General features: G+C 35.2%; 3 protein-coding genes, 1 long non-coding RNA gene and 1 pseudogene across 5 annotated transcripts; 1 reads left to right on the forward strand and 4 right to left on the reverse strand.

Moving 5' to 3' along the window:
* Positions 1-1,531: 1,531 nt before the first annotated feature.
* On the reverse strand, positions 1,532-3,427 carry LOC106428948 (PYK10-binding protein 1-like). 2 transcript variants are annotated; one of them, XM_048746202.1, is made up of 4 exons: positions 3,247-3,427; positions 2,922-3,155; positions 2,192-2,635; positions 1,532-1,989 (listed from the first exon to the last, which is right to left on the reverse strand). In XM_048746202.1, exons 2-4 carry the CDS (start codon positions 3,120-3,122, stop codon positions 1,738-1,740), a joined length of 897 nt encoding a protein of 298 aa, XP_048602159.1. In that variant the 5' UTR covers positions 3,123-3,155; positions 3,247-3,427; the 3' UTR covers positions 1,532-1,737. The 2 variants fall into 2 exon arrangements, with proteins under 2 accessions (XP_048602159.1, XP_048602158.1); XM_048746201.1 differs by having other exon boundaries at positions 3,229-3,408.
* A 1,975-nt stretch (positions 3,428-5,402) lies between these two features.
* Positions 5,403-6,307, reverse strand: LOC106428910 (jacalin-related lectin 36-like). Its single transcript, XM_013869660.2, has 3 exons — positions 6,189-6,307; positions 5,757-6,108; positions 5,403-5,657 (listed from the first exon to the last, which is right to left on the reverse strand). Exons 1-3 carry the CDS (start codon positions 6,305-6,307, stop codon positions 5,403-5,405), a joined length of 726 nt encoding a protein of 241 aa, XP_013725114.2.
* A 4,201-nt stretch (positions 6,308-10,508) lies between these two features.
* Positions 10,509-12,062, reverse strand: LOC106428912 (myrosinase-binding protein 2-like). Its single transcript, XM_048746203.1, has 3 exons — positions 12,013-12,062; positions 11,101-11,833; positions 10,509-10,984 (listed from the first exon to the last, which is right to left on the reverse strand). Exons 2-3 carry the CDS (start codon positions 11,422-11,424, stop codon positions 10,631-10,633), a joined length of 678 nt encoding a protein of 225 aa, XP_048602160.1. The 5' UTR covers positions 11,425-11,833; positions 12,013-12,062; the 3' UTR covers positions 10,509-10,630.
* Positions 12,063-13,779: 1,717 nt separating this feature from the next.
* LOC106398537 lies at positions 13,780-16,228 on the reverse strand (annotated as a pseudogene).
* A 7,232-nt stretch (positions 16,229-23,460) lies between these two features.
* On the forward strand, positions 23,461-26,117 carry LOC106428930. Its single transcript, XR_001285724.3, has 4 exons — positions 23,461-24,971; positions 25,107-25,223; positions 25,317-25,423; positions 25,668-26,117. It is a non-coding gene; the product is annotated as an uncharacterized LOC106428930 (long non-coding RNA).
* Positions 26,118-26,618: the final 501 nt, after the last annotated feature.

Raw genomic sequence — 26,618 nt, forward strand, 5'->3', positions numbered from 1 at the left:
CAGCCTGATCGAAACTCAGAAGGAAGACAAAGAGACCCGTCTATCTCAGCTTCAAACCGACCTGGACGCCACTTCGACGGCTTCGACCAACTTGTCCTGGATTCGAATCAACGAAATCGTTGAATCGGTATGTTCTTTATAAAAAAGTTCAATTCATTTATTTCTTTATTTTCATTTTACCATCTTTTCTATTATTTAAATTTGTTTATTTTCTATTTCAGCCGGTTCCAAAGAAGAAGGGACGTTTGGTCGGTTTGGGTCGTCGAGCCCGGTCGGTTCCTCCTTCTGCACCACAGCCCTATGTTGATCCAGAAGTGCTTATGGACCAGTTGAAGGACAAAGATGACCGCATAGCTGCGTTGGAGCAAAAGATAGTGGATCAAGAGGCGGGATGGGAGGCAACGAGGAAGCAGAACGAGCAAATGATGGAGATGATGAGGAGGATGTACCCGAACGAGCAGTTCCCGTAGTTTCTTTCTTTTTAAAAAAAAAAAACTCTGAATGTTTTATTTTGGTATGTATAACTTTGAATATTATCTAATATGTTTTCTATTTCAATTTTAATTTTATATTTTCGAATTTCAATTAAAAAAATAAATTTTAAATTTTTAAGAAAAAATTATTTTTGGGAATATTCCGAGGAAGTGTATCCCTCGGGATATTCCGACGACAAATTCCTCGGAATATTCCGACGGCAAAGGTTTCTCGGAATATTCCAACGGCCGAAGTTCCTCGGAATATTCCGAAGGCATATCTCCTCGGAATATCCCGACGGATACACTTCCTCGGAATATTCCTACGGCAAATGTTCGTCGGAATATTCCGACGGCCAAAGTTCGTCGGAATATTCCGATACCTCTTTTCTCTCGGAATGTTTCTGAGGATCGTTCCATCGGAAATATCAGAGGAGATACCGACGAACAGTCCTAGGAAATATTTCTTCGGAATGTCCTCGGAATCTTTCATTCTCGGCATTCCCTCGGAATTTTCCGAGGAAATTCCGACGAAATTTTACTTTCTGACGAGAAATTTCCGACGACCATTTTCGTCGGTATGTCCTCGGAATACCGTTATTCCGAGGACGTACCGACGATATTTGTCGTCGGAATACCGGTGTTTTCTTGTATTGTCCACCTACTCCCCAAGCTTCTTCTATAAATACTCAACGAAAGATGAAGAGAAAAATCATCCCAAAACAAGAAAACACAGAGAGAACAAGGAAAGAGAAGAAGAGAGGGAGAAATTTTTTTTTTTTCTCACAAAAAAGCTTCTTTAAGTCTTTAAGAAATTACGAGTAATTTCTTGAGTGTATTTGGGATCGGGTGTGAGTTGAGGGCTTGTAAAATTTCCCGGGTTGATAATAAAAGATTTGTAACAGGTCCGAAGACGTGGGCAACATTAGCCGAACTCCGTTAACAATTTTGTGTGTGTGCTCTTTTCCCGCTCCCATAAATTCTGGTTTACCGCTAATTTTGACAGCGTATTTCCTAACAGTGTGTTTATCTCCCATAATCCAAATAACAACTCTAGAAAGACGAAAGAAATCACATTCACAAAGATACATTACTTATATAACACTTTAGCACCTTTAAACAGAAACATACAAAGTAAAATAACTTATTCAAAGGTCACCAGAGACATAAACGTAGAGAGACTGTCGATAACAAACTTAGAAGACATAAAAAGACAGGCACGATAACTTATTAAGATGAAATCAAAGAGAAAGATGTCATATTATCAGTTGGTGATTGGGAGGACATGGACTCCAATTTGATGAAGCAGCTCATTGGCTTTTCCATGAAACCCAACAATCTTGTGGCCTTCCTCTTTGACTTTGAAACTTGCGCCAGCTTCAAGCCCAAAGGGATTAGATGTTCGCTTATTAGTCTCGAACTTAAGCATGGTGATGATGGCAGAGTCACTCCCAAAGATTTTGTCAACTGTGCCATGAACAACCGTGATGTATTCACTTGGATAGTCAAGCTCGAACTGCAATAGAATCCACATACAAAATCAATAGGCATACAAACAACATAACTCACGGCTAACTGGTTCTAAGATGGAGGAAAGTCAAGAATTTTGATTAAGAAACAAGCAATATTTAAAATACCTTGAAAGCCTTTTTTCCAAAAATAAAAATAAATAAATAAATAAATATATATATATATATATATATATTTATTTAAGATACCTCTTCGAACCCGAGTAGAGTAGGCTTTCCACGTTCATCTCCAACAACCACTTCAGAACCATTGACGTACTCAAACTTAACCGCTGATACACCATCATGGCCTTGACCTACATACACCTTTTTAACACCATGGTGAGCACCATCGTCCCATGCAGTTCCTTCATCACTACCAAGTGCCGGTAACTTTTTGGCAGGGGTTAACGAGGTGGAACTAGTCAATGGAGCAAAGTAAGCTCCAAGAGAATGGACATAGTCTCCGGCAAACCCATGAAAGCCAACGATCTTCTTGTCTTGAACTTGAAGAGTGAATGATGTACCATCATTGTATCCAATGACGTCAGAAGACTTCTTGTTGGAGTTGAACTTAAGCCCTTGAATGAGACCTTCAGGGCTATACCAACCTTCTACAGAAACTAGATGCTCCTCAGGATGGTTAATCACAAACTGCATAAATCGAGATCAAAAAGTCAAAAAGTTCAAAAAGAAAAATATAGAACGAGATGACAAAAAAAAAGAAAAAAAGAAAAAAAAGAACGAAATTAAAATAAAAGAAAAATATGATATAAGCATGCCCTTAAACTATGTTAGATAATATCTACTCCTGATATCTTATGCTAAATTACGTCGATCTACTAACATCGAAAATATAAAATTTTGATATTTGCTTTAATTCAAGTCAATTTCGTAATTAACTATTAGAAAATTTAAGCAACATAAGCAAGGAAATTACTGGATCAGCTGGGATACTACGGCCTTTGATACCGCGAAGAGGGGCCTCTTCGGTTTGTCCGTTCTTGACATAATCGAACTTAACGTATTGAATGCCTATTCCACCTGCTCCGACCTGAATCTTGGTCACTGCATCGTGTTCGGATCCATCATCCCATTGATTGCCTCCTTTCCCTCCTTGTGCTTCCACCTTTTGAGCCATCTTTGTTTGCTTTTAGAGCAATCTGACAATTACCTATATCACAAATACAAATTGTTATTAGAACTATCAATGAACTTCTACAAATAAAGAGGAAAGAGAGATGAACTTTGAAGGGAGAGTATACTTTGATCGGTGCTATGATTAGTTGAATTGAACTCTACGTGTATTTATATATATTGACACCATATGGTACATATTAAACATATCCGCATATAGGCAATCAATCAATTAATAAACGAAGAAATAATAATCTATAATTTCGTGATCCACGAGGCATTTTTATAATATTTTGCCCAAGAAAAACGCTGGTTAAAATATTCATATACTTATATAACTTCTCAACTAATTGTCTTTATGTTTTTGTTGGCCGACGCCATGACTGAGAAACGATGGCAGTGGGGCTAATAAGGTTTTTCTAATATTGGCAGGATGGTTCAGTTTTTTATGGAAAACCAGTTCAGCGTATTAAGTTTTTAGTCAAAAAGGTTATATACACAAATTATGAAATCAGCTATAATTCTTCCACGAAGTATTTGTACCAGGTTAAAAAAGTTATAAAGCGTATTTTCATGAATTTGTAAAAATTATATTTTTGAAAATCAAACTTCAAACCTTATAGTAGAGACCTTAACTTTTTGATTAACCATTAGATTAAGAAAACTTCCACACTAGTAATGAATTTCCAATTGCAATATACAATTACGTGACTTGCTACCTTTTGATAATTAGAAGTCTACATGGTTGACATTTGACAGCTTGATGATAATTGTAATATGTATGATAGTGCACATGTTTGTAAGCCCAAAACATAGTTTAAAACGGTAAAATATTATTTAAATCACTGGATAGGACCAAACAGTAGACTTTAGATATAATACATTTTTGAAACTTGTATTCCAGAAACAGGAACCGGTTCATATGGATCTTGACATCTCTAGTGACTACTGTAATCAATTTTTGAATTCCAATTACAGTAAAATCTAGAGGAATACTTCATACCCATTTTTCATGTTTAAGCAACATCTTTTCTAAAGAAAACACTTAGAAAATTCACGAAGCCCTCTTAAAATTACTCAAAGTATTTTTACAACTGGTTTGAGAAAGATTCTTGCATTTGCTAAAATAATATTGTTTAAAAATGTAGTATCTCTTAATATCTACTTGAAGATAAGTTGTTTCTCCAAAAGAAAAAGAAAAAGAAAAAGAAAAGGAGAAGCTTAATATTTCTTCCGTTTCAATATAAGTATCTTTAAGAAATATTTTTTTCTTTTTAAACTGATGTTTTAGATTTTCAATACAAGTATACTACCATTTCCATAACAATACATATATTTCACTAGTCAAAATTAATAAAATATTACGTGATTTCAAAACGATATTTGTATTGAAATGAATGGATCATAATTCATAAGAGATGGCAAGATCCATATGATCCGGATACCTATTCATTGCACATTAGGATATGAAGCTCGTGAGAAATTACCTTTAGTATATTAATCAATGATACCAATTCATTGACATTAGATAATTTAAGAGGTACAAATTTATAATTATTGTACAAAAATATATTAAAAACTAAACGTTGTGATTATCTTATCATCATACGTTGAGATATGAACATCTTTCAAAATGGCAATATCAGACTTCGAAATTTCGACTCAACCATACTCATAACGTAGTAAAGTAGAAAAAGTTTCAACTCAAGATCCTAAAATTCAGGAACACGTCTCTGTAAGCAACAAATGGAAATAGCAGTCCCTCCTTCCCAACGGATACCATACTACGGTTCATCTATTAAGACTATAATACCCTTCGATCATTGAACAGAGTTTAGAAAATAACCTTCCAAGAAACTTTATAATATGATAGTTTTCTAATGTACTTTTCTTAGAAAACTTAGCGCATTCCACACTTATCAAGCCACCGATGTTCACTTTTAAGAAAATTACAAAAAAATTGTCTTGTTTTTAGTGTGTACGTTTTGCTCTTTTTCTTAAGCGGCTGAACTATGTTGTATATAGAGACTTCTGAAGTATGTATTAGATAGATTTTAAGAGAATAATATTATATTTTAACATTGAACAAGTCACTGGATGCAGATCCTGGCTAGTCCAAACAATAACGATACCTTATTCAAAGAGACGACGGACAACTTCATATCACAAAGGACTCGAACAAACCCACGACCTAAGAACACATAATCTAAACTAAAAATAGTAGAAGCGGAGGAGCAACAAGCTTGTAGAGCTTTCTTATTTCACGAAGACGAGAGAGAACTCTTTATGACTTGGAGACTGGCGAGACATGGACACCAACTTGATGAACATAATCTCCAGCTTTTCCATGGAACCCAACAATTTTATGATCCTTCATCTCAAACACAAACGTTGTGCCTCCATCCATCCCAAACGGTGGAGATGTACGTTTGTTTGTTTTGAACTTAACCATCGTCACAACTTCAGCTTCGATTCCAAAGACCTTATCGTAACACCCCTCCACCAATACGATGTATTCATTTGGAAAATCAAGCTCAAACTGCAACAAATAAAAAAAGATTTGTGAAACTTGGGTCTCAAGAAAACGTTAATTATATAGGGTATTGAGAATAGAGCACTAAACCTCCTATGTTCCAACAAGTGACATCTTCCCATGTCCATCTCCAGCTACAAGCTTCTTGCCACCGTCGTACACAAATTTGATAAAGGAAACACCAGAGTCACCTTGTCCTACATAAATCTTCCTCACATCTTCATAGAAACCATCATCCCAAGCAGCACCATGATCTCCACCTTTTGCTTCTAGTTTCTTTGCAGGAACTGGCGCAGGAACCGGTGCAACTGGCGTTGGAACTGGTGTTGGAACAGGCGCAACTGTTGCCGAATCTGGTGGCGCAAAATGTGCACCGAGTGCTGAGAGGCAATTGAGAATGAGACCGTTCCTGTTGGGATAAACTTCAAAGAAGCTTGAGAGAGAAGCAATCCTGATCCTGATGATGAAGTGAAGAGATAATGATGAGTTTAAGATATATTCACTTATGAGAATAATTATAGGATTAGGATTGTAAACATCAATATATAAAGATGTCGAGAGAAAGATGAGATTTGAGAGAGATTTGTGATTGTGAGAAGCTTAAGTTTTTGAGCTAGTTTTCTTAAGCAATAAAGTGAGAGTTCTTGTGATTTCATTCTTAAAGCTTTGTGACAATATTTGGTATCAGAGCGATGGGAGATCTCGTGGTCGCGAAGCCGAAAGAAGGAGGATCATCCTCGATTAAGTGTCATGTTCTTACGACAACCAACTACACCGTGTGGGCCATGAAAATGAAACTTCTACTTAAGGTACATAAAGTTTGGGAGGTTATCGAGACCGAAGTAGCAGACGATGAGAAGAGTAATATGGCTATGGCCCTTATATTTCAATCTATACCTGAGGCTCTGATATTACAAGTTGGGGAGTTGTCAACTGCCAAGAAGGTCTGGGACGCAATTCGGACTAGACATGTGGGAGCTGAACGAGTTAAGGAAGCGCGTCTACAAACCTTAATGGCAGACTTCGATCGTTTGAAGATGAAGGATACTGAGACGATCGATGATTTTGTTGGGAAGCTATCCGAGATATCATCAAAGTCATTGGCACTAGGACAGAAAATTGATGAAACGAAACTTGTCAAGAAGTTTCTCAAGTGCCTACCTCGCAAGAAGTATATACACATTGTGGCTTCCCTAGAACAGGTTCTGGACCTCAAAACCACAAGCTTTGAGGACATCATAGGACGTCTAAAAGCTTACGAGGGACGTGTGCATGAAGAAGAAGAACAGAATCAAGAGGATCAAAGTAAACTAATGTACGCGAACTCAGAAGGACAGCAACAGACACGCGACTTCAACAACAATTATAGAGGCAGAGGACGTGGAGGACGTTTCTATAACAGAGGACGAGGTCGTGGTCGATTCAGTGGACAAAGAGACGCATCAAGGCTCACATGTTTTCATTGTGACAAAACAGGACATGTTGCATACGATTGTCCTGACCGCTTACTTAAGCTGCAAGAGACGGTACAAGAAACTGATAATGCTTCAACTCAGGAGGCAGATGAATTGATGATACACGAGATAGTGTACTTAAATGAAGAGAAGATTGTTCCTAGTAACTACGAAGCAAGGGAAGGTGGCGATGATATTTGGTACCTCGACAATGGGGCGAGCAACCATATGAGTGGAGATCGAAGATACTTCTCTAGTATTGATGATTCTGTTGCTGGGAAAGTCAGATTCGGTGATGATTCGAGAATTGACATCAAAGGAAAAGGATCAATAGAGTTTGAAGACAGAAAGTTGAGTGACATTTACTTCATTCTTGATCTTAAAAGCAACATAATCAGCCTTGGACAAGCAACTGAAGCTGGATGTGATGTAATGATGAAAGGTGAGCAGCTCATAATGCATGATAAAGACGGAAAGCTAATTGCCAAGGCAGTAAGATCGAAAAACAGACTTTATAAAGTCCGTATGAGAATCAAAGAAGATGTGTCACTTCTGTCCACAACAACGACTGAGTCTACTAAGTGGCATGCTAGGTTGGGTCATGTGAACCTGGAAACAATGAAAGCAATGATTCAACGTGACCTGGTCATAGGGATGCCAAAGATTGAAGTTGAGAAGAAGGTGTGTGGCTCATGTCTACTGGGGAAGCAAGCTCGTCACGTGTTTCCTAAGGCTACTGCATACAGAGCTACTCAGAGACTGGAATTAATTCACGGTGACTTATGTGGTCCGATCAATCCGGGTACAAGTGCAGGAAATCGATATGTGTTTGTACTTATAGACGGCTATTCGAGATACATGTGGATGTTGCTGTTAAAAGAAAAAGGAGATGCGTTTACTAAGTTCAAGCACTTCAAAAGTGTAGTGGAGCAGGGGACAAAGGAGCATATTCAAACGTTCAGGACAGACAGGGGAGGTGAATTCGTTTCAAACGAGTTCAATACGTTCTGTAATGAGTCAGGAATCAAGCGTCATCTCACTGCTCCGTATACTCCTCAGCAAAACGGAGTGGTGGAGAGACGTAATCGCACACTGATGGAGATGGCCAGAAGTATTCTAAAGCACATGTATGTTCCAAACTACCTGTGGGGAGAAGCGATCAGACATTGCACCTATCTACTCAACAGGATAGCTACAAGGACACTTAATGACCGGATACCATATGAACTCTATCGAGGGAGGAAGCCTAATATCAGCCACCTCAGAGTCTTTGGCTGTATTGGGTACGCAAAGGTCGACTCAAAACATCTCAAGAAGCTGGACGATAGGTCGCGCATGTTGGTCCACCTTGGCACAGAACCAGGATCTAAAGCATATCGCTTACTTGATCCTGGAACTAAGAAGATAGTGGTGAGCTGTGATGTGGTTTTTGATGAGACAAAGGGATGGAATTGGAGACTTGATGAAGCAGAGAAAAACAGAGTTGGAGAGTTTGAGATCACAGTTGGAGCTTTTGGTAATCATGGGATTCGTGAGGCTGAGCAAAGAATCAAAGAAGGAGATAACATCAACACTGCTACTGATAGTGAAACTGTTGTGATAGATGAGCAAGAAGCTGAGAGTGAGGATGATGAAACAGAGGATCAAGAAGAGCAGATGCAACTAAGAAGATCACAACGACAAACATCAAAACCATGATACCTTGATGATTACGTTTTATTCGCAGAAGAAGCAGGAGAACTATTGTTGATGAGCATAAACAATGAGCCATACAACTTTGAAGAAGCAAAAGGAAGCAAAGAATGGATACGAGCATGCGAAGATGAGATAAGGTCTATCACCAGACTCGAGTGTTGGACCCTTGTTGATCTTCCACAAGGTGTGAAACCCATAGGGCTGAAGTGGGTTTTCAAACTGAAAAGGAACTCCGATGGAAGCATCAATAAGTACAAGGCTTGTCTCGTCGCCAAGGGTTACGTTCAACAATATGGGGTTGATTACGATGAGGTCTTCGCTCCGGTTGCGAGAATAGAGACAATACGCTTGCTGATCAGTCTTGCTGTTTCACATGGTTGGGAAATACATCATCTGGATGTTAAAACTGCATTTTTACATGGTGACTTGAAGGAGATCGTGTATGTTACACAACCTGAGGGCTTTGAGATAGAAGGATGTGAAGGCAAGGTATACAAATTGAACAAGGCACTGTATGGTTTAAAACAGGCACTGAGAGCGTGGAATGATAAGCTGAACAAGATATTGCTTGAGTTGAAGTTCATACGATGCTTGAAGGAATCTTCTGTCTATCACAAAACGGTGAAAGAAGATCTTCTTGTCGTTGCGGTATACGTAGATGATTTGTTTGTTACAGGGACAAACATGGGAGCTATTATTGACTTCAAGAAGGAGATGGCAAACACGTTTGAGATGAGTGATTTGGGAAAACTGTCTTATTACTTGGGAATTGAAGTGTGTCAACATGACAAGGGGATAACATTAAGTCAAAACCGATACGCTTTGAAGATCCTAGATGAAACTGGTATGAAAGACAGTAATCCGGTGCAGATTCCTATGGACGCTGGTCTTAAGTTAGAGAAGTCAGAGAAGGAGAAAGTGATCGAAGCAACAAGTTACACAAAGACAGTTGGATGCTTCCGATACTTGCTTCACACGAGACCTGATTTGGCATATTGCGTTGGTGTTTTAAGCAGGTACATGCAAATTCCTAGAGAGTCTCTATGGAGTGGTGTTGAAGCAGTGTCTCAGATACTTGCGTGGAAGAATGTCCTACGGCTTGACGTTCGAACGTTCGGTCTCTCACGCAAGCAAACTCATAGGCTATAGCGACAGTAGCTACAACGTGGACCTTGACGACGGTAGGAGTACGACAGGGCACATATTCTATCTCGGGAACAGCCCCATCACTTGGTGTTCTTAGAAACAAGAGATGGTGGCTCTTTCTTTGTGTGAAGCTGAGTTCATGGCAGGGGCTGAAGCAGCGAGACAGGCGATTTGGCTTCAGGACTTGCTGGCAGAGATCATGGGCGTTGCAGGTGAAAGAGTGGTGATACGCATTGATAACCAATCAGCCATAGCACTCACAAGAAACCCGGTGTTTCATGGTCGAAGCAAGCATATACACACACGATATCATTTCATCAGAGAGTGTGTTGAGAAAGGTTTGATCCAGGTTGAGCATTTTCCTGGCAGTGAGCAAAAGGCGGACATCCTGACAAAGGATCTTGCAAGGATCAAATACAAAGAGATGAGGGAACTCATTGGAGTTCATGAAGTGAAGAAATAAGCTTTCAAGTTTAGAGGGGAGACTGTTGGGATAAACTTGAAAGAAGCTTGAGAGAGAAGCAATGCTGATCCTAAAGAGATAATGATGAAGTGAAGAGAAAATGATGAGTTTAAGATATATTCACTTATGAGAATAATTATAGGATTATGATTGTAAACATCTATATATAAAGATGTCGAGAGAAAGATGAGATTTGAGAGAGATTTTTGATTGTGAGAAGCTTAAGTTTTTGAGCTAGTTTTCTGAAGCAATAAAGTGAGAGTTCTTGTGATTGAGATTTGAGAGAGATTTTTGATTGTGAGAAGCTTAAGTTTTTGAGCTAGTTTTCTGAAGCAATAAAGTGAGAGTTCTTGTGATTTCATTCTTAAAGCTTTGTGACAATAGTTCCTGCCACAGAACCCGACAAGCATGTGATCTTTCACCGCAAGTACAAATTTCGAACCTGATGATGATCTTCCAAACCCAGTAGAAACTCTCTCTTTTGATGTTTTGAAAGTTAGCGAGGTCACATCACCACAAAAGTTATAAGTCCCTTCCACTGATGTAACGTACTCGTTTGGATAATCCACCTTAAACTGCAAAACAAACTCATAAGCAAACTCAAATCGTAAAAGCTATAGATAATAGATTAGGGCTAGCACTTATCAAAAAAAAAAGGGAAGATTAGGGCTAGTTTCTAAATATAGCTTACCTCTTTAGGTTCTTCGCTCATCTTGCCATGAGAATGCTTCACCGACGTGCTTCCTTTAACATACTTGAACCTAACATAGCTAACGTTGCCACAGTTTAGTCCCACCGAGATTTTTCTTACACCATCATAAACTCCATCATCCCAAGCGTTTCCTCCGAATCCACCACGAGGTTCTATATGCTTTAGAGGAGAAGCCGACGCGAAAAAGTGAGCTCCTATGGCATCGAGAGCAGAGCCAGACCTTCCATGGAACCCTATAAGCTTTGCTCCAGCTTTACCTTCCACCACAAAGTCTGTCGAGAAAATAGCCGTGTTACCAAACATGGGAGATGTTCTGCCGTGTGATGTCTTGAAGGTCAGTGTCTTCACGATCGTTGTGTTGTATCTCGCAACATTGCTGTAGGTTCCTTGAATTGATGTGATGTATTCGTCTGGATAGTTAAGCTCAAACTGGAACAAAAAAAAAGAACATTTAAATTAAAATAGAGAGTAAATAATCAAATATTGTTAGTGAGATGCAATGTCATATATACCTCTTTGAGTATTCCGGTAACGCTTCCATGCATGTGTCTCGAACGTTCCATCTTTCTCGTATTCTATCTTGATACAATCAACACCGTTCCCGTTTTCAGCAACAGTCACTTTCTTCACACCGGTGTAACCAAGAACACCATCATCGAATGCATCTCCTTTGTTACCACCAAAAGGTCCCACTTTCTGTGCCATTTCTTTCCTGGAAACAATCAAAACCGTACGTTTTCATTATAACCAAGATCTGAGAGTTGGGAAATAATGATTATAATCTATTAAAACTAAAATCTTATATCCTTTAAAAAGACGTATTCGCATCTAGCCTGAACCCTATCATAAATATAAAATGAAACTAATCCAAGCGGAATGATATTTGTTAACCTTAGGATTCCTTAGTTCTGATTCAAGTATAAGAGAGTGATGAATGACTGTGGGCTGGGATATGCATAGCATTATTATAGATATATATTGACACACTTTGGTACTGACCAAACCAAACCCAATATTGATTTTATTTTTTTACGGTGATTTTTCTACTGTGGTTTACATTTATGCATGCTATATCTCCATAGTTAGTAAGTGTTATAATATCATGATTAATGGGAAGTTTTTAGAATGTAGTTCTTAGCGGAATATAAGACCTAATATAAAAATCCGTGTTTTAACTTTTGACTAAAAAAAGATAAGAACCGGTTCTTAAATATATTTAAGAACCGGTTCTTAGTTTTTTTGTCAAAAGTTAAGAGACGGATTCTTATATTTTGATAAAAATCTCACCCTAATAACTTCCCGTTAATCATGCTCTAACTTTAAAAATATTCCAGGCAATAGAATCTTTCCGTTTCGAGATATGGACTTAATAGAATTGTAAATAATGCTTTGCTGCAAAAAAAAAAAAAGTGGTTACACTAAACGAAGTTGTTACACACGTTATATTATTATTATGGACACGTGAGGAAAAGGCTCCACCTATTCTTAAGTACACTAGGGGCTTGCCGCCGCTACGCGCCGGTTTTCTAATATTATTTAGTTATTTTGATATATAATCTAAATATATGGTTTTGTTGTTAACACGGAGTTTTTATGTTGCTTTACAATTTTTTTAAAAAAGTTCATGGTATCTTAGAAAATAAACTTTTATCGAAGACATATATCTTTGTGTCTTCGATAAAAGTTTATTTTCTAAGTTTATTAGCATCGATAAAAAAATATAAAACATATTTTGCTTTTCTAACTTGGAAAACTTAGTTTTTACAAAACATGATAGTTCATAACCTTAGTCCATTCCCATTTTGGGCGGAACCGATCTTATCAGGGCTTGACATGCCGAGAATCCTCTTGAAAGAGATGATCTAATATGCAAAAATGTGATGTACATTTTGTGTATACCATTGGAAAAAATGTAGTTTTCACATAAATTTGTACTCAAGTCTGATCATATACATATTAATGAACTGTCTTTCATATATGCACTGAAACAGAAATTTTAATATGGGTTATTTTATTTATTGGATATTTTAAAGTCTTTTAGACTGATATGAATCGTTTGCATAGAATTGTATTATTATTTTGTTTGTTTTTGTTTTGTTTTATTCTATATTTCATTTTATTATATCTATATATATAAGTTGGTTGTATATATTTTGTTTGTTTTTGAGATGAATCGTTTGCACTGACACAGTGGTAGCATTGTATTATTATTTTGTTTTTGTTTAGGAAAAGCATAGTCTTTTTTCTGAAACATATGAGCTTTTATTTGTTACAAAATTTGTTCTGACATTGACAGATGTTCCAAATCATATAACAAACAACAACAGATTTCGTAATCTTATAGTAGTGAAGAGAAGTAATCTTATAATGCATATTCATAGTTTGGCTTTTGTGGTGATTTCTGGTCACCTGCATTTGTGTTGGCACATATTTGATTGTTGGAATTTTTTTAATAATCATCACCCGATTTCAGCTATGGTCCTTTATATTAAAACTTTATACAGGCCAACTTGTTACAGAAAAAGCATCACGTTAGATCAGAAATCATATTACAATTGTATAAGTAAATCTTCTACTCAACAAAAACAGGTAGTCAACACCATTAGCATATTTGAGCAATAGGAATATATATACTTATACACCGAGGACACAAAAGTATTGCATCTGGAAGCTTTAAATCCACTTGCATAAATAGAAACAAAATATTTACAAAATATGGAAAGCTCTCAGAAAGTACTTTCAAAGCGAAAACATATAACTGAAAATCTGATCTGTGAATTTTAAATCAAGATTCAGTATCATGAAGTGAATACGCACAAAAGAAAACGAAGAACTAACCCTATCTAATTGACACGGAGGTGAATACTACGGTCAATGCAAAGCTCATACATCTGACCGCTGTCCGGAGCATTTTCATGAGAATACATAATTGTGTGAAGGGCATATTGTACCTGATATACATTTCCCATAAGACTCTTGTTAGTGCCTCACATAATCACTTCCAGGATCAACTGAAAACCAAAATCAGCATTACAGAATCTGGGAAATATGATATTTTATATACCCCGTGTGAACTGCATCACATACTCAAGATGCCAAAACCCTCTCTCAAACCTTCTTCCTGCAAACAAAAGTAAAGATCAAAAAACATTCTCTCCAAAACCAGAGACTGAGACAAAAAAACATTGAGAGCTATTTAACGTGTACCTTGAGTTGATATATAAAGCGAAGAATCTGAAAAATACATTTTTAAGAATAAAGATTCTTCTCTTTTCTAGACACAACCTAAGTGAGACATAGAATCAGCTCAGAGCGACTGAAATGAGCTAACTTTTTTCAGAAGAAAGTGGGTGTATCCCCGATGCTCTCCAAGATATTGACCACATCATATATAAGCCAACGTTCAACTCCTGCAACAATCACACAACTTTTTTTTTGATCTGAACACACAATTTTCTTGGTTTTGGAATCCAAATAAGGTTTAGATTTATTCACATAGAATTATGAATCTCACCTCATTTGGCCGCGTCATCATCTGTGCCCAACAAATCAACATCGTCTCAGTTATATAGTCTCAGGAAACTGGATCCTACATACACACAAAATAAAATAAAAGTTACACAAAACTCAATCTGGAAGAAAATTATCGAGAGAGAGGGAGAGGTATATGTAAATACATGAACCGACAATGCCTAGAGATTAAAAGGAGAAATAAGTGGAGAGTGTAGCCAATAAAGACATGGTCCGACTCAATCGTATGTGGCTCATCCCCTGGTGTGGACCAACCACCGATAATAAAGCTTTCCCGGCTCAAGGATACGTTAGTGAACTCACATGTGCATATCACTTGGAGACCGTTGTTTTGGTCTTTATAATCCTTAAATGATACTACACCATTCAATTGGCCTTCATTCCAATATCATGGAAACTCCACGTTTAATACTGATCCATAGGCTTGGTGGTTGAACCAAGCAGGTATATCACATCCAGGAAAGCAAGTACTGACCAAGGATTTGAATACAAAATCCTGCAAATTTAATGTGCTAGAACTTAGAATATACTTGTAAGTGAATATAATCAATACTTCTCGCATAATATTTGGACATTTTCCGGTAATAATAAAGAGGTTGAGAAAAATATAATCAATACCTGATTATATCGACCGAAGATGGGATTTCTTACATCAAAGAGCTTCAAGAGAAAGTAAACATCATTGAAGCAGAAAGATTGACCACAAGGAGAGAAGTTTACATTCAAGCTGTGAAGGAAGAGGTTGTTATAAGATTAATCTCACCATTGGGGTCACAACCAGACTTTAAATGTTGTAAAACACGTGCAGAAACAAAAACCAGTAAGGATAAATTAAAAGGCTAAACCTTTTGAGGCATTGGAGCAAGAACTCTTGGAATCTGAGTAAATATCCATATCCGGAGGAGTCACATACAACCACCACATCAGAAACGCCGCCGCATAATCGAAAACGTAAAAACAGCTTGAATTCAAAGTTAAAAGCGGAGAAGAACTTTTCACATACCTCTCTGAAGTCTTAAACATCGTTATCAGGATCAGGCGGCTTCCTGATAAACAAAATCACAGTCCTAAAAACTAATCTTATGGAACCCGTCTTCGTTTATCCAATAATCAACCACCATCTCCGAGTTCCACCCCTGCGTCGATGTGAAGCTCTTGATCTGCACGAACGCGATGTCCCCATCGCCGCCGCCGCTCGAAGCCGCCATCGCTGCGGTCGTACTCGACGTCGTAGTCCTTTTTGTTATCCACTTCCTCCACTTCCTCGTTTACCATGTCGTACTCGTCCTGTCCACCTCAGTCGTCGGCGTCGTCTACTCTGACGATGATTGAACGCCCTCGGCGGCGGGGGTTTAATGTTAGTGGCGCGAAACAGGCGTTGGTTCTGAGTGAAGGGAAGAGAAGATGCGTGGTGGCGGCGGCGGCGGAGGGAGACGAAGAAGGTTTTGAAGTGAATAGGAAAAGAGATAAGGAGCGAGAAGTGACGGAAGACGCCATGGGAAAGGGGATAAAGCTCTGTGAGAGAGAGAGAGAGTGTGTTGTAATTGTGGATTAGATATTTCGATCAGGGTAAAGAAATTGCAGAGTATAGTGAAACGGAAACGAAGAAGAGGAAGAGCAAAAGGTCACGATGCTTTCAATGAAATGAGTTTTCTGGGCCATTTAAATTAACATGTGGGGCTCGTAAAGAAATTTAAGCACATCTGAAATCACTTAATTATGTGGTAAAATGTTAAAACTTGATTGGATGATTTTTCAGGGTGACGTGGAGGGCCTCACTGATGAGGATATACTTCTTTTAGTATTGTATTGATTTCTGTGTATATGAACCTTACCAGTAACGGATAAAAAATTAACATCAAAATTCAAATGGATTCATATCAGTATTTTTCTACTACTAATAAAAATCTATACTATAAAAATACAAGTCATAATTTTTTTTTTTAATGTGTGATTTTTAATTTGGACCATCTCTTAGCAAATTTATTCAATGTATATTTTTGTTATCCTAACAATAAATTCTTAACCTTTATTTATTCCTGAAATCATATAGTATCTATTCTCTGTAAAACCAACCGACTAATATCATTATCAATCTAATTAATTATATACCATGTCGTTATTCTTTCATGAATCACTTGCTAATATCAACACCAAAACCATTATTCTATTGGACATTGTCGTATGCCTCATATAACACTTCTTCTACATTATACATTACTTATTCTGTCAGCAAGATCAAATATGTTTCCTAACTTATGTCAAAATTAATATTATCATTCAGAACCAAATTTATATCAGACTCAGTCGTATACCAATTTGATGTATTTAATTTAATTTTTGAATTTATAATTAACAAGCAAAATAGAACCGATGGAGACCACATACAGTAAAGTTATGTCAAATACTCTAGGTTGAGTATTGTTAATATTTCAAGCCATCTGTCAACAGAAATAAGTATGGCCTTTTCTAAATCAACATAGACGATTTCTAAGAAAATTCAAATTGTGTTCTGTGATTCTTTCATATTATTAAAAAATTACAACAAACCTATTTAATATTAAAAATTCATCAATTATCTAATAATCAATAATTAGATTTTGATCCGCGCTTCCAAAACGCATATTTATTTTCATAGATAAACCTAATTTATTTGATTTAACTTGTATTTTTATTGTGTACGTATGTACATTTAAATGTTACAAAAAGTATTATATTTGTGCAAAATATTATATACTTAATGTTTTTTATTAATATATATATATGTTTAATATCCGAGTGATATTTTTTTCAAAACCCAAAAATAATATCCGAAAAACCAATCCGTATCCAAGTGGATATCCGCATTTTAAAGGGCAAAATTATTTTTGGAATAGATACACATCAAAATTATAATTATTTTATATATTTTCATCTATCAAAATGCACAATTTGTATTTTTTCAATACACACTTTATATGTTATATTTTTCTAATTTATAATTGTGTTGATTATTTGTTCTTATTTTTTAATCTCATCTCATCTTTTAATTAACGTTAAGTGTAGTTATATTTTTAATTATTTTTTAATTATCAATTCATTGTCAAAATACTCTAGTCGGATTTGCGGGCGAATCAGTAAACTCGTGAACTGTATATAATTTGGTATGAATTTCATAAAATAATAACTAAAAATACAGTAAAACCCGCAAAACTCCGCCATAAATCTGTTACCTTGCACTGGTTAGCCGATAAAATCCCGCCAAAATACCTGCAAATATTAAATTAATGATAGGAAACTAGATGTCGATTATATTTTGCACCAAATATTAAATACTAGGTGTTTTGTCCGCACATGCAGGCTTAATCATTTTAAAAATATTTATTAATTTATTTTTTATTAATTCAAAAATCAGCATGATAACTTATTATTTATGTTTTCAAAAAAATAAATCAAACATAAAATTATATATATATATATATGATGAAAAATTTAATCTATACTATTATTTGCGAAGTAAATATTAAAAAAAAATCTTTATACAAATTTAGTTGATTAATATTTAATTTTGAATTGTTTATATGTTATTTTCCTAACTTTATAATTGAAAAAAAATTAAGATAACAACACAATTTATAAGAATTATTTTTTTTTTTTAATATTATAAATAAAATTTTGTTTTTAATTATGTAATTAATTATATATAAAATTCATTAAGGGCAACATTGACTTTAACCACTTAATTTATTTTAAATTGTTTTATATCTTACTTTTAAATTTTATAATTGAAAATATGTTTTAAGATAACAACAAAATACATAGGAATTATCTTTAAAAAAATATTATTAATAAAAATTCGTTTTTGATTATATAATAAATTATATATAAAATTCATTAAGGGTAGTATAGATATTAACCGCTCTAACTTTTAACGTGAGAGCTCCGTTGTTAAAATTTACTTCACAAATAATAGTATAGATAAGCTCTAAAATATGGTTACTTACCTTAACCTTTACATCCATACGTATAAAAAGTATTTGGTAACAACCAAAATAAATTAATTTTTGTCAAAAAATGAATAAAACTATTTACGCATTGCCCAGAAAAGAAATAATTTTTTTTTAAATTATTCACACATATATCTTTCGCTGGTGTATATAGGAGAGAGAACGTCGGTCCCACCACTTTCTGAAAACATCAACTGCTAACCGAGAAAAATTTAATCAAGAGCTGCGGCAATGTTGCCAAAAAAAAAAAAAGCTGCGGCAATCAGGGATAAATCGGCTGTTTAGTAATTTACGGAAATAACTTTAACGAAGGAGTCAATGTTTCAAAAAAAAGCCTTAACGAAGGAGTCTATATCTTTGAAAACTCAGTGGCATAGATAGTAAATAAAAAGGTAATAGAGGAGTTAAAAAAAAAAAGAAGATAAGAATTTGTTTGTTTTGATAAAAAAAAGATAGTAATTTGTTAGATATTATACTTCGGAATGAATGAAACAAAAAATAAATCATTTGTAAAACATATTCTTTTGTTCAGGAGTTTTGAAACCTTAGTGAAACCACAGAATTCATTATTTCATTAATAATGTCACTTTTTATTCCACTTCATTCACAATTCCATCCTTATATATCAATAGAGAAACATTACATTTTTTTTTGCAGCCACGTGTCATAATGAGAGTGAAATTCAAAATTCTTAAAAAATATATCGATCCATCTTAACATATATTATAGGCCTGGGACGGATCGGATATCCGGGCAATTTTAAGGTATCCGGATCCGGATCCTTATCCGGCGGATCCATAATTTTACTATCTTTATCCGGATCCGGGGTTCTCGGATATCCGGGTGTCGGATATCCTTGTAAAAATTGTAATATCCGGCGGATATCCGGATCCGGATTTTGATCCTTAATATAAATAAAAAATAATATTAATATATATAAAATATTAACAATAATTTAAAAATAAAAATATATATAATGTTTTTAATTATTTCTATGTATAATATTACAAAATTTACATAAAATATATATATACTATTATAAAAATGAAAATATATTAAATAAAATTAATTTTTATATATAAGTATTACTATTTTTTAAATATTTATTAATAAAACTTACGGATCCGGATATCCGGACTAAAGAATTAGGATATCCGGATCCGACTTTGACGGATCCAACATTTTACTATCCGGATCCGGATTCGGCCCCTCCGGATATCCGGATTTTCGGATCGGATCTGGATCGAATCTCGGATCGAATCCGGATCTCGGATAAAAGTCTCAGGCCTAATATATTATACTTTTATTAAACTAACTATCAAATTGATAAATAGTGTACAAAAGAATATTCTCGCACTTTTCTTAAATAAAAACTACGGAATTACCTAATATGATTAACGTTTATACGACAATTAATGATTATAAATAATAAATATTTGATAACAATTTTTGTATCTTACCTCTTTTATTTTAAGTTTATATTATTAAAAGATATTAAACAATCAAATTAACCATATAATAAAAAAATAAGATTTTTTCTTATATGTTATATTTTGAATTTTTAAAACTCTTATAAATTACTATAAATGTTAAATGTCTCACACTAAATTTTGTAAGCAATGGTTTAATTGTTTTTTTTTGTAATAACAAGATACAAATGATCATAAAATCGTATGAATATGAAGTTTCATTTAATAGACATGCATATTATATATTAATATAGTTTAAAATTAAACTATATAACATATAAAAATACATAAATATGTTAATTTCTAATTTTTTATTGAAAAAATATTGAAACCTTAATATTTTAATTTTGAAATTTGTATTGAAAAAATCGCACATTTGAAATTTTGTGTTTATCATATAGTACAAATTCTCAATAATAAATATTTTATATTAAAATATACTATATATCTCTGTCCATGTCATTGAAATTTAGTTATAAACCATATAAAATAAATAAAATGATTGTTTTGATTTATTTACCAAAACAATATCGTAAATAAACGAGAGGTATTGTTTTAATTTATGTGCTTAATCTAATTTGATTATATACATGATACATAAATGAGCACAAATAAATAATAATATATAAAAATTAACATTTAGGGAGGTGTATTCAATTAAGAGGTTTAGAAGATTTTAAAGTGTTTTAATTTTAGTGAGTTTTAAGGTGATTTCAAAGTTAATGAATGGTTTTAATGAAATCTTAAAAATTAAAAAAATAGAAATCTATATGTGATTTGGTAGATATTCTCCATAAATTTTAGAGTTGTTTAGGTGATATTGATCACATATACGTGGTTATCTATCAAATCCTACTAAAACAACTAAACGAGAAGCCCAGATTATAATTTTATAAGAAAACATACGGCATAAAAATTATATATATTGAACTTGAGCATATGAAGTTAAACTTGTACGTCTATGCATATTAGAAGACTTGGATGCAATCACTGGGTCTGACAAAAGTGATGTTTGTTTTTCCTATAATTTTGTACTTGTTATAGCAACACGTTTCTCTCTTGCTGAGCCAATTGTAAGCCAGCACCCTGAACTGCAGAGTTTCGCCATCAATATTCTGAATAAGACATGTGAAGATCCTTCATGATACAAGCTGAACGGAGAAAGAATTGATGCAATCATTGTTTTCGACTGAGCACGTGAAGAAGAAGAAGCCGACAACAGCAACAACAACAACAACTGATGAAGAGGTTAAGAAGATCTTTGGAGAAAATGTTTCAGAGATTGTTCACTGAGACTGATGAAATCGCCATGCTTCAAGGCTCTTTTTATTTCACCTTTACTAGAGGAGATCCTTATGAGAACATGGATGTCTTTTGTATTAAGTCAAGACGTTGATTGATTTCAATGCTTCCAAAGCTCAGATAGTTAAAAGCTAAATAGGTGATGCTTGAAAGAGTTATGGAAGCTACTGGAGTGAAGAGTTAGAGCTGAAAGACTTTTGTATGGATACTGACCCGTTCAGCTTTTTGTGAGTTTGTTGTCTCTAGTTCTTTAGTTTGTATATTCATCAAAGGTATGGCTTTTAATGCTGATGAATGAATCAGCAGATATATGTATCATTAACCTTGCTCATGCATAACAGTGATCAACTTACTTTTATATATTTTTGAAGTTGGTATGAGATGTGAGAGTCTCACCTTATGTAGCAGTTTCATTGTGGCATGCACGCTTTGGCTCTTTCTGATTTTGGAGTTGAATGGATTCTATTGTGGAGCTTAGATCAAAAATCTTATGGTAAAGGACGAATCAAAGAATGAACTACTTCAAGCAGCATCACACTGATATAACTTACGTTTTGCTCTTCAGTTTTGTGCTCACAGAGACATATATCGATTAGGTGGTGTTTTAAGTTCGACAATGATAGTTTCTACTAACAAATCAAAGATGGTTTCCTCTGGAGACGGAAGTCGTCTAAGTCAAACGCCCACGTTCTGCTTTCGGAGGCAAGAAGACGTTAGACGTCTCCCAGTTCTAGGTCGATGTACGACACTTTTTTTTTGCTGAATGTTTTATTTTACTTTTTAATCTATTTGCAAGTCTCTTCAAATACCAGCCTTGGGGATGTTATTCTAGATGAACTGTTTTTGACTAAAAATGAATCTAAACTCTCCTAAAATCCTTACCACAACAGTTTTTTCTTAAATATTGTTTAATGTTGAATAACATTGGATTTGATATAAGTTTTACAAACTGTTAATTGAATAACAAGAGATTTCAAGTGATTTTCAATAACTTTATTCAAATCCCATGTTGAATAACACTGGATTTGAAAGGAGTTGTTAAAATCATCAGTTCAATAATATGAGATTTTAACAAAATCCTAAAATCTCTTAAAACTCTTGTTTCAATACACCCCCTTATTCCGCGCAGGTTAACCTAGTTTTTAGTATTCCACAAACGATTATTCATATTATTCAGCATATTCCATATAGGGAAAACCAGTTACAGCCTACAAAATTTCAAGAAATTATGATAAATACAGTAGTAAATCTATTAAGAAAATACACTTTGCAAGGTGAAACTAATGTTACCGTTACTTGGTATTTGGTAAAGTGGAATAGAAAATTATCAATCTATTGGTGAAAAAAGTAGGCCTGGGATTTTTATCCATAACCGAATACCCGAACCGGAACCGACCCGAAATGGACCGGTTCGGTTCGGTTTCGGTTCTAGGCAATTTATCCGATGAGTATTAGTGTTAATTATCCATGGGTATCGGTTCGGTTCCGGTTTTTACCCGAAACCGAACGGGTACCCGTTTAACCCGAATTCTATGCTTAAAAAACATAGATTTGTATCTTTCGAGGGTTGAACCCGGGTTGGATAGGCAAAGCAACAACTGCAATACCACTAGACTAGTTCAACTTCGTTGTATTTAATACATATTACTAATATATATACGATTTCTATTAACTTTTTTTTTTAAAAAAAAATAAATAAATAAAAAAATGGTATATAATTATTTTATTTTGTAAATATTTATATAATTCACATAAGAAACGGGTACCCGGAACCGACCCGAAACCGGTAGTACCCGATCCGAAACCCGAACCGAAATTTACTAAGTACCCATTGGGTATAGAATTCATTTATCCGAAAAACCCGGACCCGATCGGATCTTATCCGAACCCGAACCGAATATCCGAAGTCCCAGCCCTAGAAAAAAGTAGTAACAACCAAACAAAGAGTAGTAACAACCAAACAGCTACCATACGTTTTCTAGAAATTGGCAAACCAAAGAAAGGCATGATTTACCTAACATGTTCACGCAAAGACGAAGTCCTTGCGAATAAAGGAATGCATGAGTTTCATTCCCACATGCCAGTCAAGATTTTTCTCTTCACGATTTTTGTGTGCGCGTGTGACCAGAGAATCAAAACACACACGCACACACGCTAAAAGGCATTCACAGAAAAATATGCACAATTGGATGATTGTGTTTGTTTGCATGTGAGCATATGAAGTATAACTTTTGTAGCCGACAATTATATATCTTAGCTAGAAAGTAACACAATTGATTTTATTTATGATAAATGGCTCATTTCGGAGTTTCCAACACATACATCATTGCTCATCTATCTATACGGAACTGTTTTCCGGTTAGCGGATCTTGTTTTCCCTTGGGGATTTTGATTTGCTTTTCAACCTAGATCGAAGCTGTTGTTTTCATTCTTATCTCATCTCTTTGATTTTGGGTTGAATATTATGTTTTTTTGTCCTTTAGATCGATCTACATGAAATTTCTAGATTCCATTTGCTTGGCCTAGATTTTCTCTCTATTCAAAGATATGCACTTGGCTCCTTTTCAATAAGAATCAATCTTTACTTTTAAAGTGAAAGCCGATGGGTTTCAGTAAAGTATCTTGGCGAAAGGGTTGCGGTGGAGTTAGATTATTTTCGGTTGATTTTTCGGAGGTTTAGCAGAGCCGGCGGCTTCTTATATTGAGGATGGTCCAGCGAAAGATCTCTTGAGGATCAATTCGAGCTATCTTGGAGTTTATAATCTGCGATAGATAGGCATCTAAGTTCACAAGCAATGGATGGAGTAGAAGTGGAGCAAGAAGACTTTGGCAAGTTACAGCGAGGTTACAATGGATTCTCTGGTATCGAGAAGAGGAAGACGAAAGATCGGTGTAGAACGTTCCTGTCGGCGAAGAATCGAGGCGGCCAAGACAGCTGTCTCGCATGAGGGACACATAGCATCATCATGAATCCCTTGTTTCTGTATCAAGTGGGCACGTGGTTAGACAGAGATCACTAACCAACCTTTCAGCTTGGATCTGTAATTGTTGGGCTTTTTCTTGTCTTTTATGTCAATGAACCCGTTTGTAAAGTGTCAAACTTTGTAAAAACAGCCCATTGGGTTTGTTTCAATGAAATTATTGTCGACAAAAAAAAAATAAAGTTGAGATTTGTCACTTCTCAGTTCTCCACCTTAGCAAAGCATGCTTCAAAATTTCGACACCTTGTCCTCTGTTACTTTCTAATTGGGCTCAGCACTTCACGTGATTTGCTAACATCAGTCTTTCTAATTGGGCTCAGCACTTCTTACTATCTAATTCGGTGTTATTGGGCTTTTAGATAAAAACTCATCTGACCCATCTCCTATCAGGGTTTCCCCTACTCCAGACCCCAAACAATCTCCGCTCTTTCTCTCTCGCTCTCTTCGTCTCCTTAACACTATTGCCATGTCCTCTGTAACGTCAGCCGTCTTGGAGTTACATCTCTTAAATCTCTGCATTTACTTCAAACCCATTACTCATCCGACTCTCTGTCAACTAGACATAATCATTATCATCAAAGGTAACCGGTTGAAGCTCTAGACTATAAATGTGTTTCTTCTCTGTGATGAAAAGCCAACTGCTACGAAATCTCAAACTCCAGACGTTGTAAATCTTTGATTCCAACAATGGCTAATTCTTACACGCTTCTTGCCAGCTTGATGGCTGGTCGTTGTTCAAACACCGCTGAGGTCCACCTTCTCCGGTTCTGGGAGGCTTGGAACAAGAAAGGGGGCGAACTGATGATGTCCACGTGCTCTTCCTTGATGAGCAAGTAACTCCGGCAACCTCGATCTTCACTTATTATCTATTTTTAAGAATGTTACGAGTTGTGCCTAGAATCTGATTATTTTTCTATCCGAAACAGTCGACCCTTATCCAAGGAACTGTGAATGCAAACCGACTCCACACGTACCATGTTTTGTTTGTCTGTTGTTCCCTGACACTGTTAAATCAACACAAAGCATTTTTGAGGTTAATTCCTACATATACCTTTTACTCCTCTCTATCTAATCTAAGATCATATGGATTTACTAATGTGTATGCCTATCATATTTGTCTCAGTTAGTTAGTTAGTTCAGGCAGCAGTTGTGGTAGAAGACATGATTAAGATTTAAGACAGAGTGCTTGAAAAATGAACTGTGCTACTGTTCTTCTCTTTCAGCTGCTGTTAAAATGCTTTCTGTGCTAACTGTCCATTTCTTCACCCTCGATGCAGCTATTATGTACAATAAACCATAACTCAGCCAATCGGCTTACCAGGTCAGAGGTCACAACCCGTTTCGGTTCCACAAGAAAGAAGCAGCAGAGGAAAGTACGGGAAACACAGTCGAAAAGCTTCAGGGCGCAAAAAACGGAGGCTTCTTTATCAAAGTAGAGTCAATGTGTGTGTGTGTAGATATATGCTACCTGGAAGCGGAGCTGTTACTTCCGGATGTTGAGTGGATGAGCCGAACGAATATACCGAACGAATATATGTACAGAGACTAACTAACGTGGAGTATGTGTTTCAAAAAAGAAAAACTAACGTGGAGTATATTAGTATAAAACAATTGTTTTGACATTAAGCTAAAGCTGATGTTAGGACGGAACATACATTCTTTGTAAATCTCTCTGTATAAACAGTGGTTGGATGATTATGAGAGGCTTCAATCTTTCTTTTTCTTCATTTATGGAACAAAGTTTTTGCCTTAAACTAAAAAATTCACCATAAATCTAAGTTAAAAAAATATATAATACATAACCTTATTTAGGCGATATGTATAAGAACTTATTTTGAACCAGCATACAAAATTTAAATCTGTATTATTTAATACTATATTTTTTTTATTATAGTTACTTTGTTGTATTATTCATATAGATTAGAAAAATGGAATTTGCATAATGATGTTTTTCTTGCATATTGGTTAAAACATGTATTTTAGAATATTAGTCATCCCACTAAGAAGATTAAAAGTACGATTTTGTAATCTTGGAAAACTAAATTTACATCTATTGACTTTTCTAAAACAATAGGTTTGAAAAATGTATACGAAAAAAAATATTAGTGGATTCAAAAAAAATGTATAAGAAGGAAGAAAATCTACGATTTATGTATTGAATTTTAATTATATTTCCGAATAATTTATTTTTTCTTTTTATAATAAATATAGAATAAAAGTTGAAAATT

Source organism: Brassica napus, chromosome C1 (assembly GCF_020379485.1).
Source record: "Brassica napus cultivar Da-Ae chromosome C1, Da-Ae, whole genome shotgun sequence".
NCBI lineage: Eukaryota > Viridiplantae > Streptophyta > Magnoliopsida > Brassicales > Brassicaceae > Brassica > Brassica napus.

Bases quoted from the DNA above. Each gene is read 5' to 3' on its own strand.
- LOC106428948 (XM_048746202.1), bottom strand. From the start codon at position 3,122: ATGGCTCAAAAGGTGGAAGCACAAGGAGGGAAAGGAGGCAATCAATGG. The intron at 2,636-2,921 runs GTAATTTCCTTG...CGATTTATGCAG, and splicing joins GTAGTATCCCAGCTGATCCA to TTTGTGATTAACCATCCTGA. The intron at 1,990-2,191 runs GTATCTTAAATA...ATTCTATTGCAG, and splicing joins CTCTACTCGGGTTCGAAGAG to TTCGAGCTTGACTATCCAAG.
- LOC106428910 (XM_013869660.2), bottom strand. From the start codon at position 6,307: ATGAAATCACAAGAACTCTCACTTTATTGCTTAAGAAAACTAGCTCAA. The intron at 6,109-6,188 runs GTTTACAATCCT...CTTCATCATCAG, and splicing joins CGACATCTTTATATATTGAT to GATCAGGATTGCTTCTCTCT. The intron at 5,658-5,756 runs GTTGGAACATAG...TATTTGTTGCAG, and splicing joins GACATGGGAAGATGTCACTT to TTTGAGCTTGATTTTCCAAA.
- LOC106428912 (XM_048746203.1), bottom strand. From the start codon at position 11,424: ATGTTTGGTAACACGGCTATTTTCTCGACAGACTTTGTGGTGGAAGGT. The intron at 10,985-11,100 runs GTAAGCTATATT...TTTGTTTTGCAG, and splicing joins TGAGCGAAGAACCTAAAGAG to TTTAAGGTGGATTATCCAAA.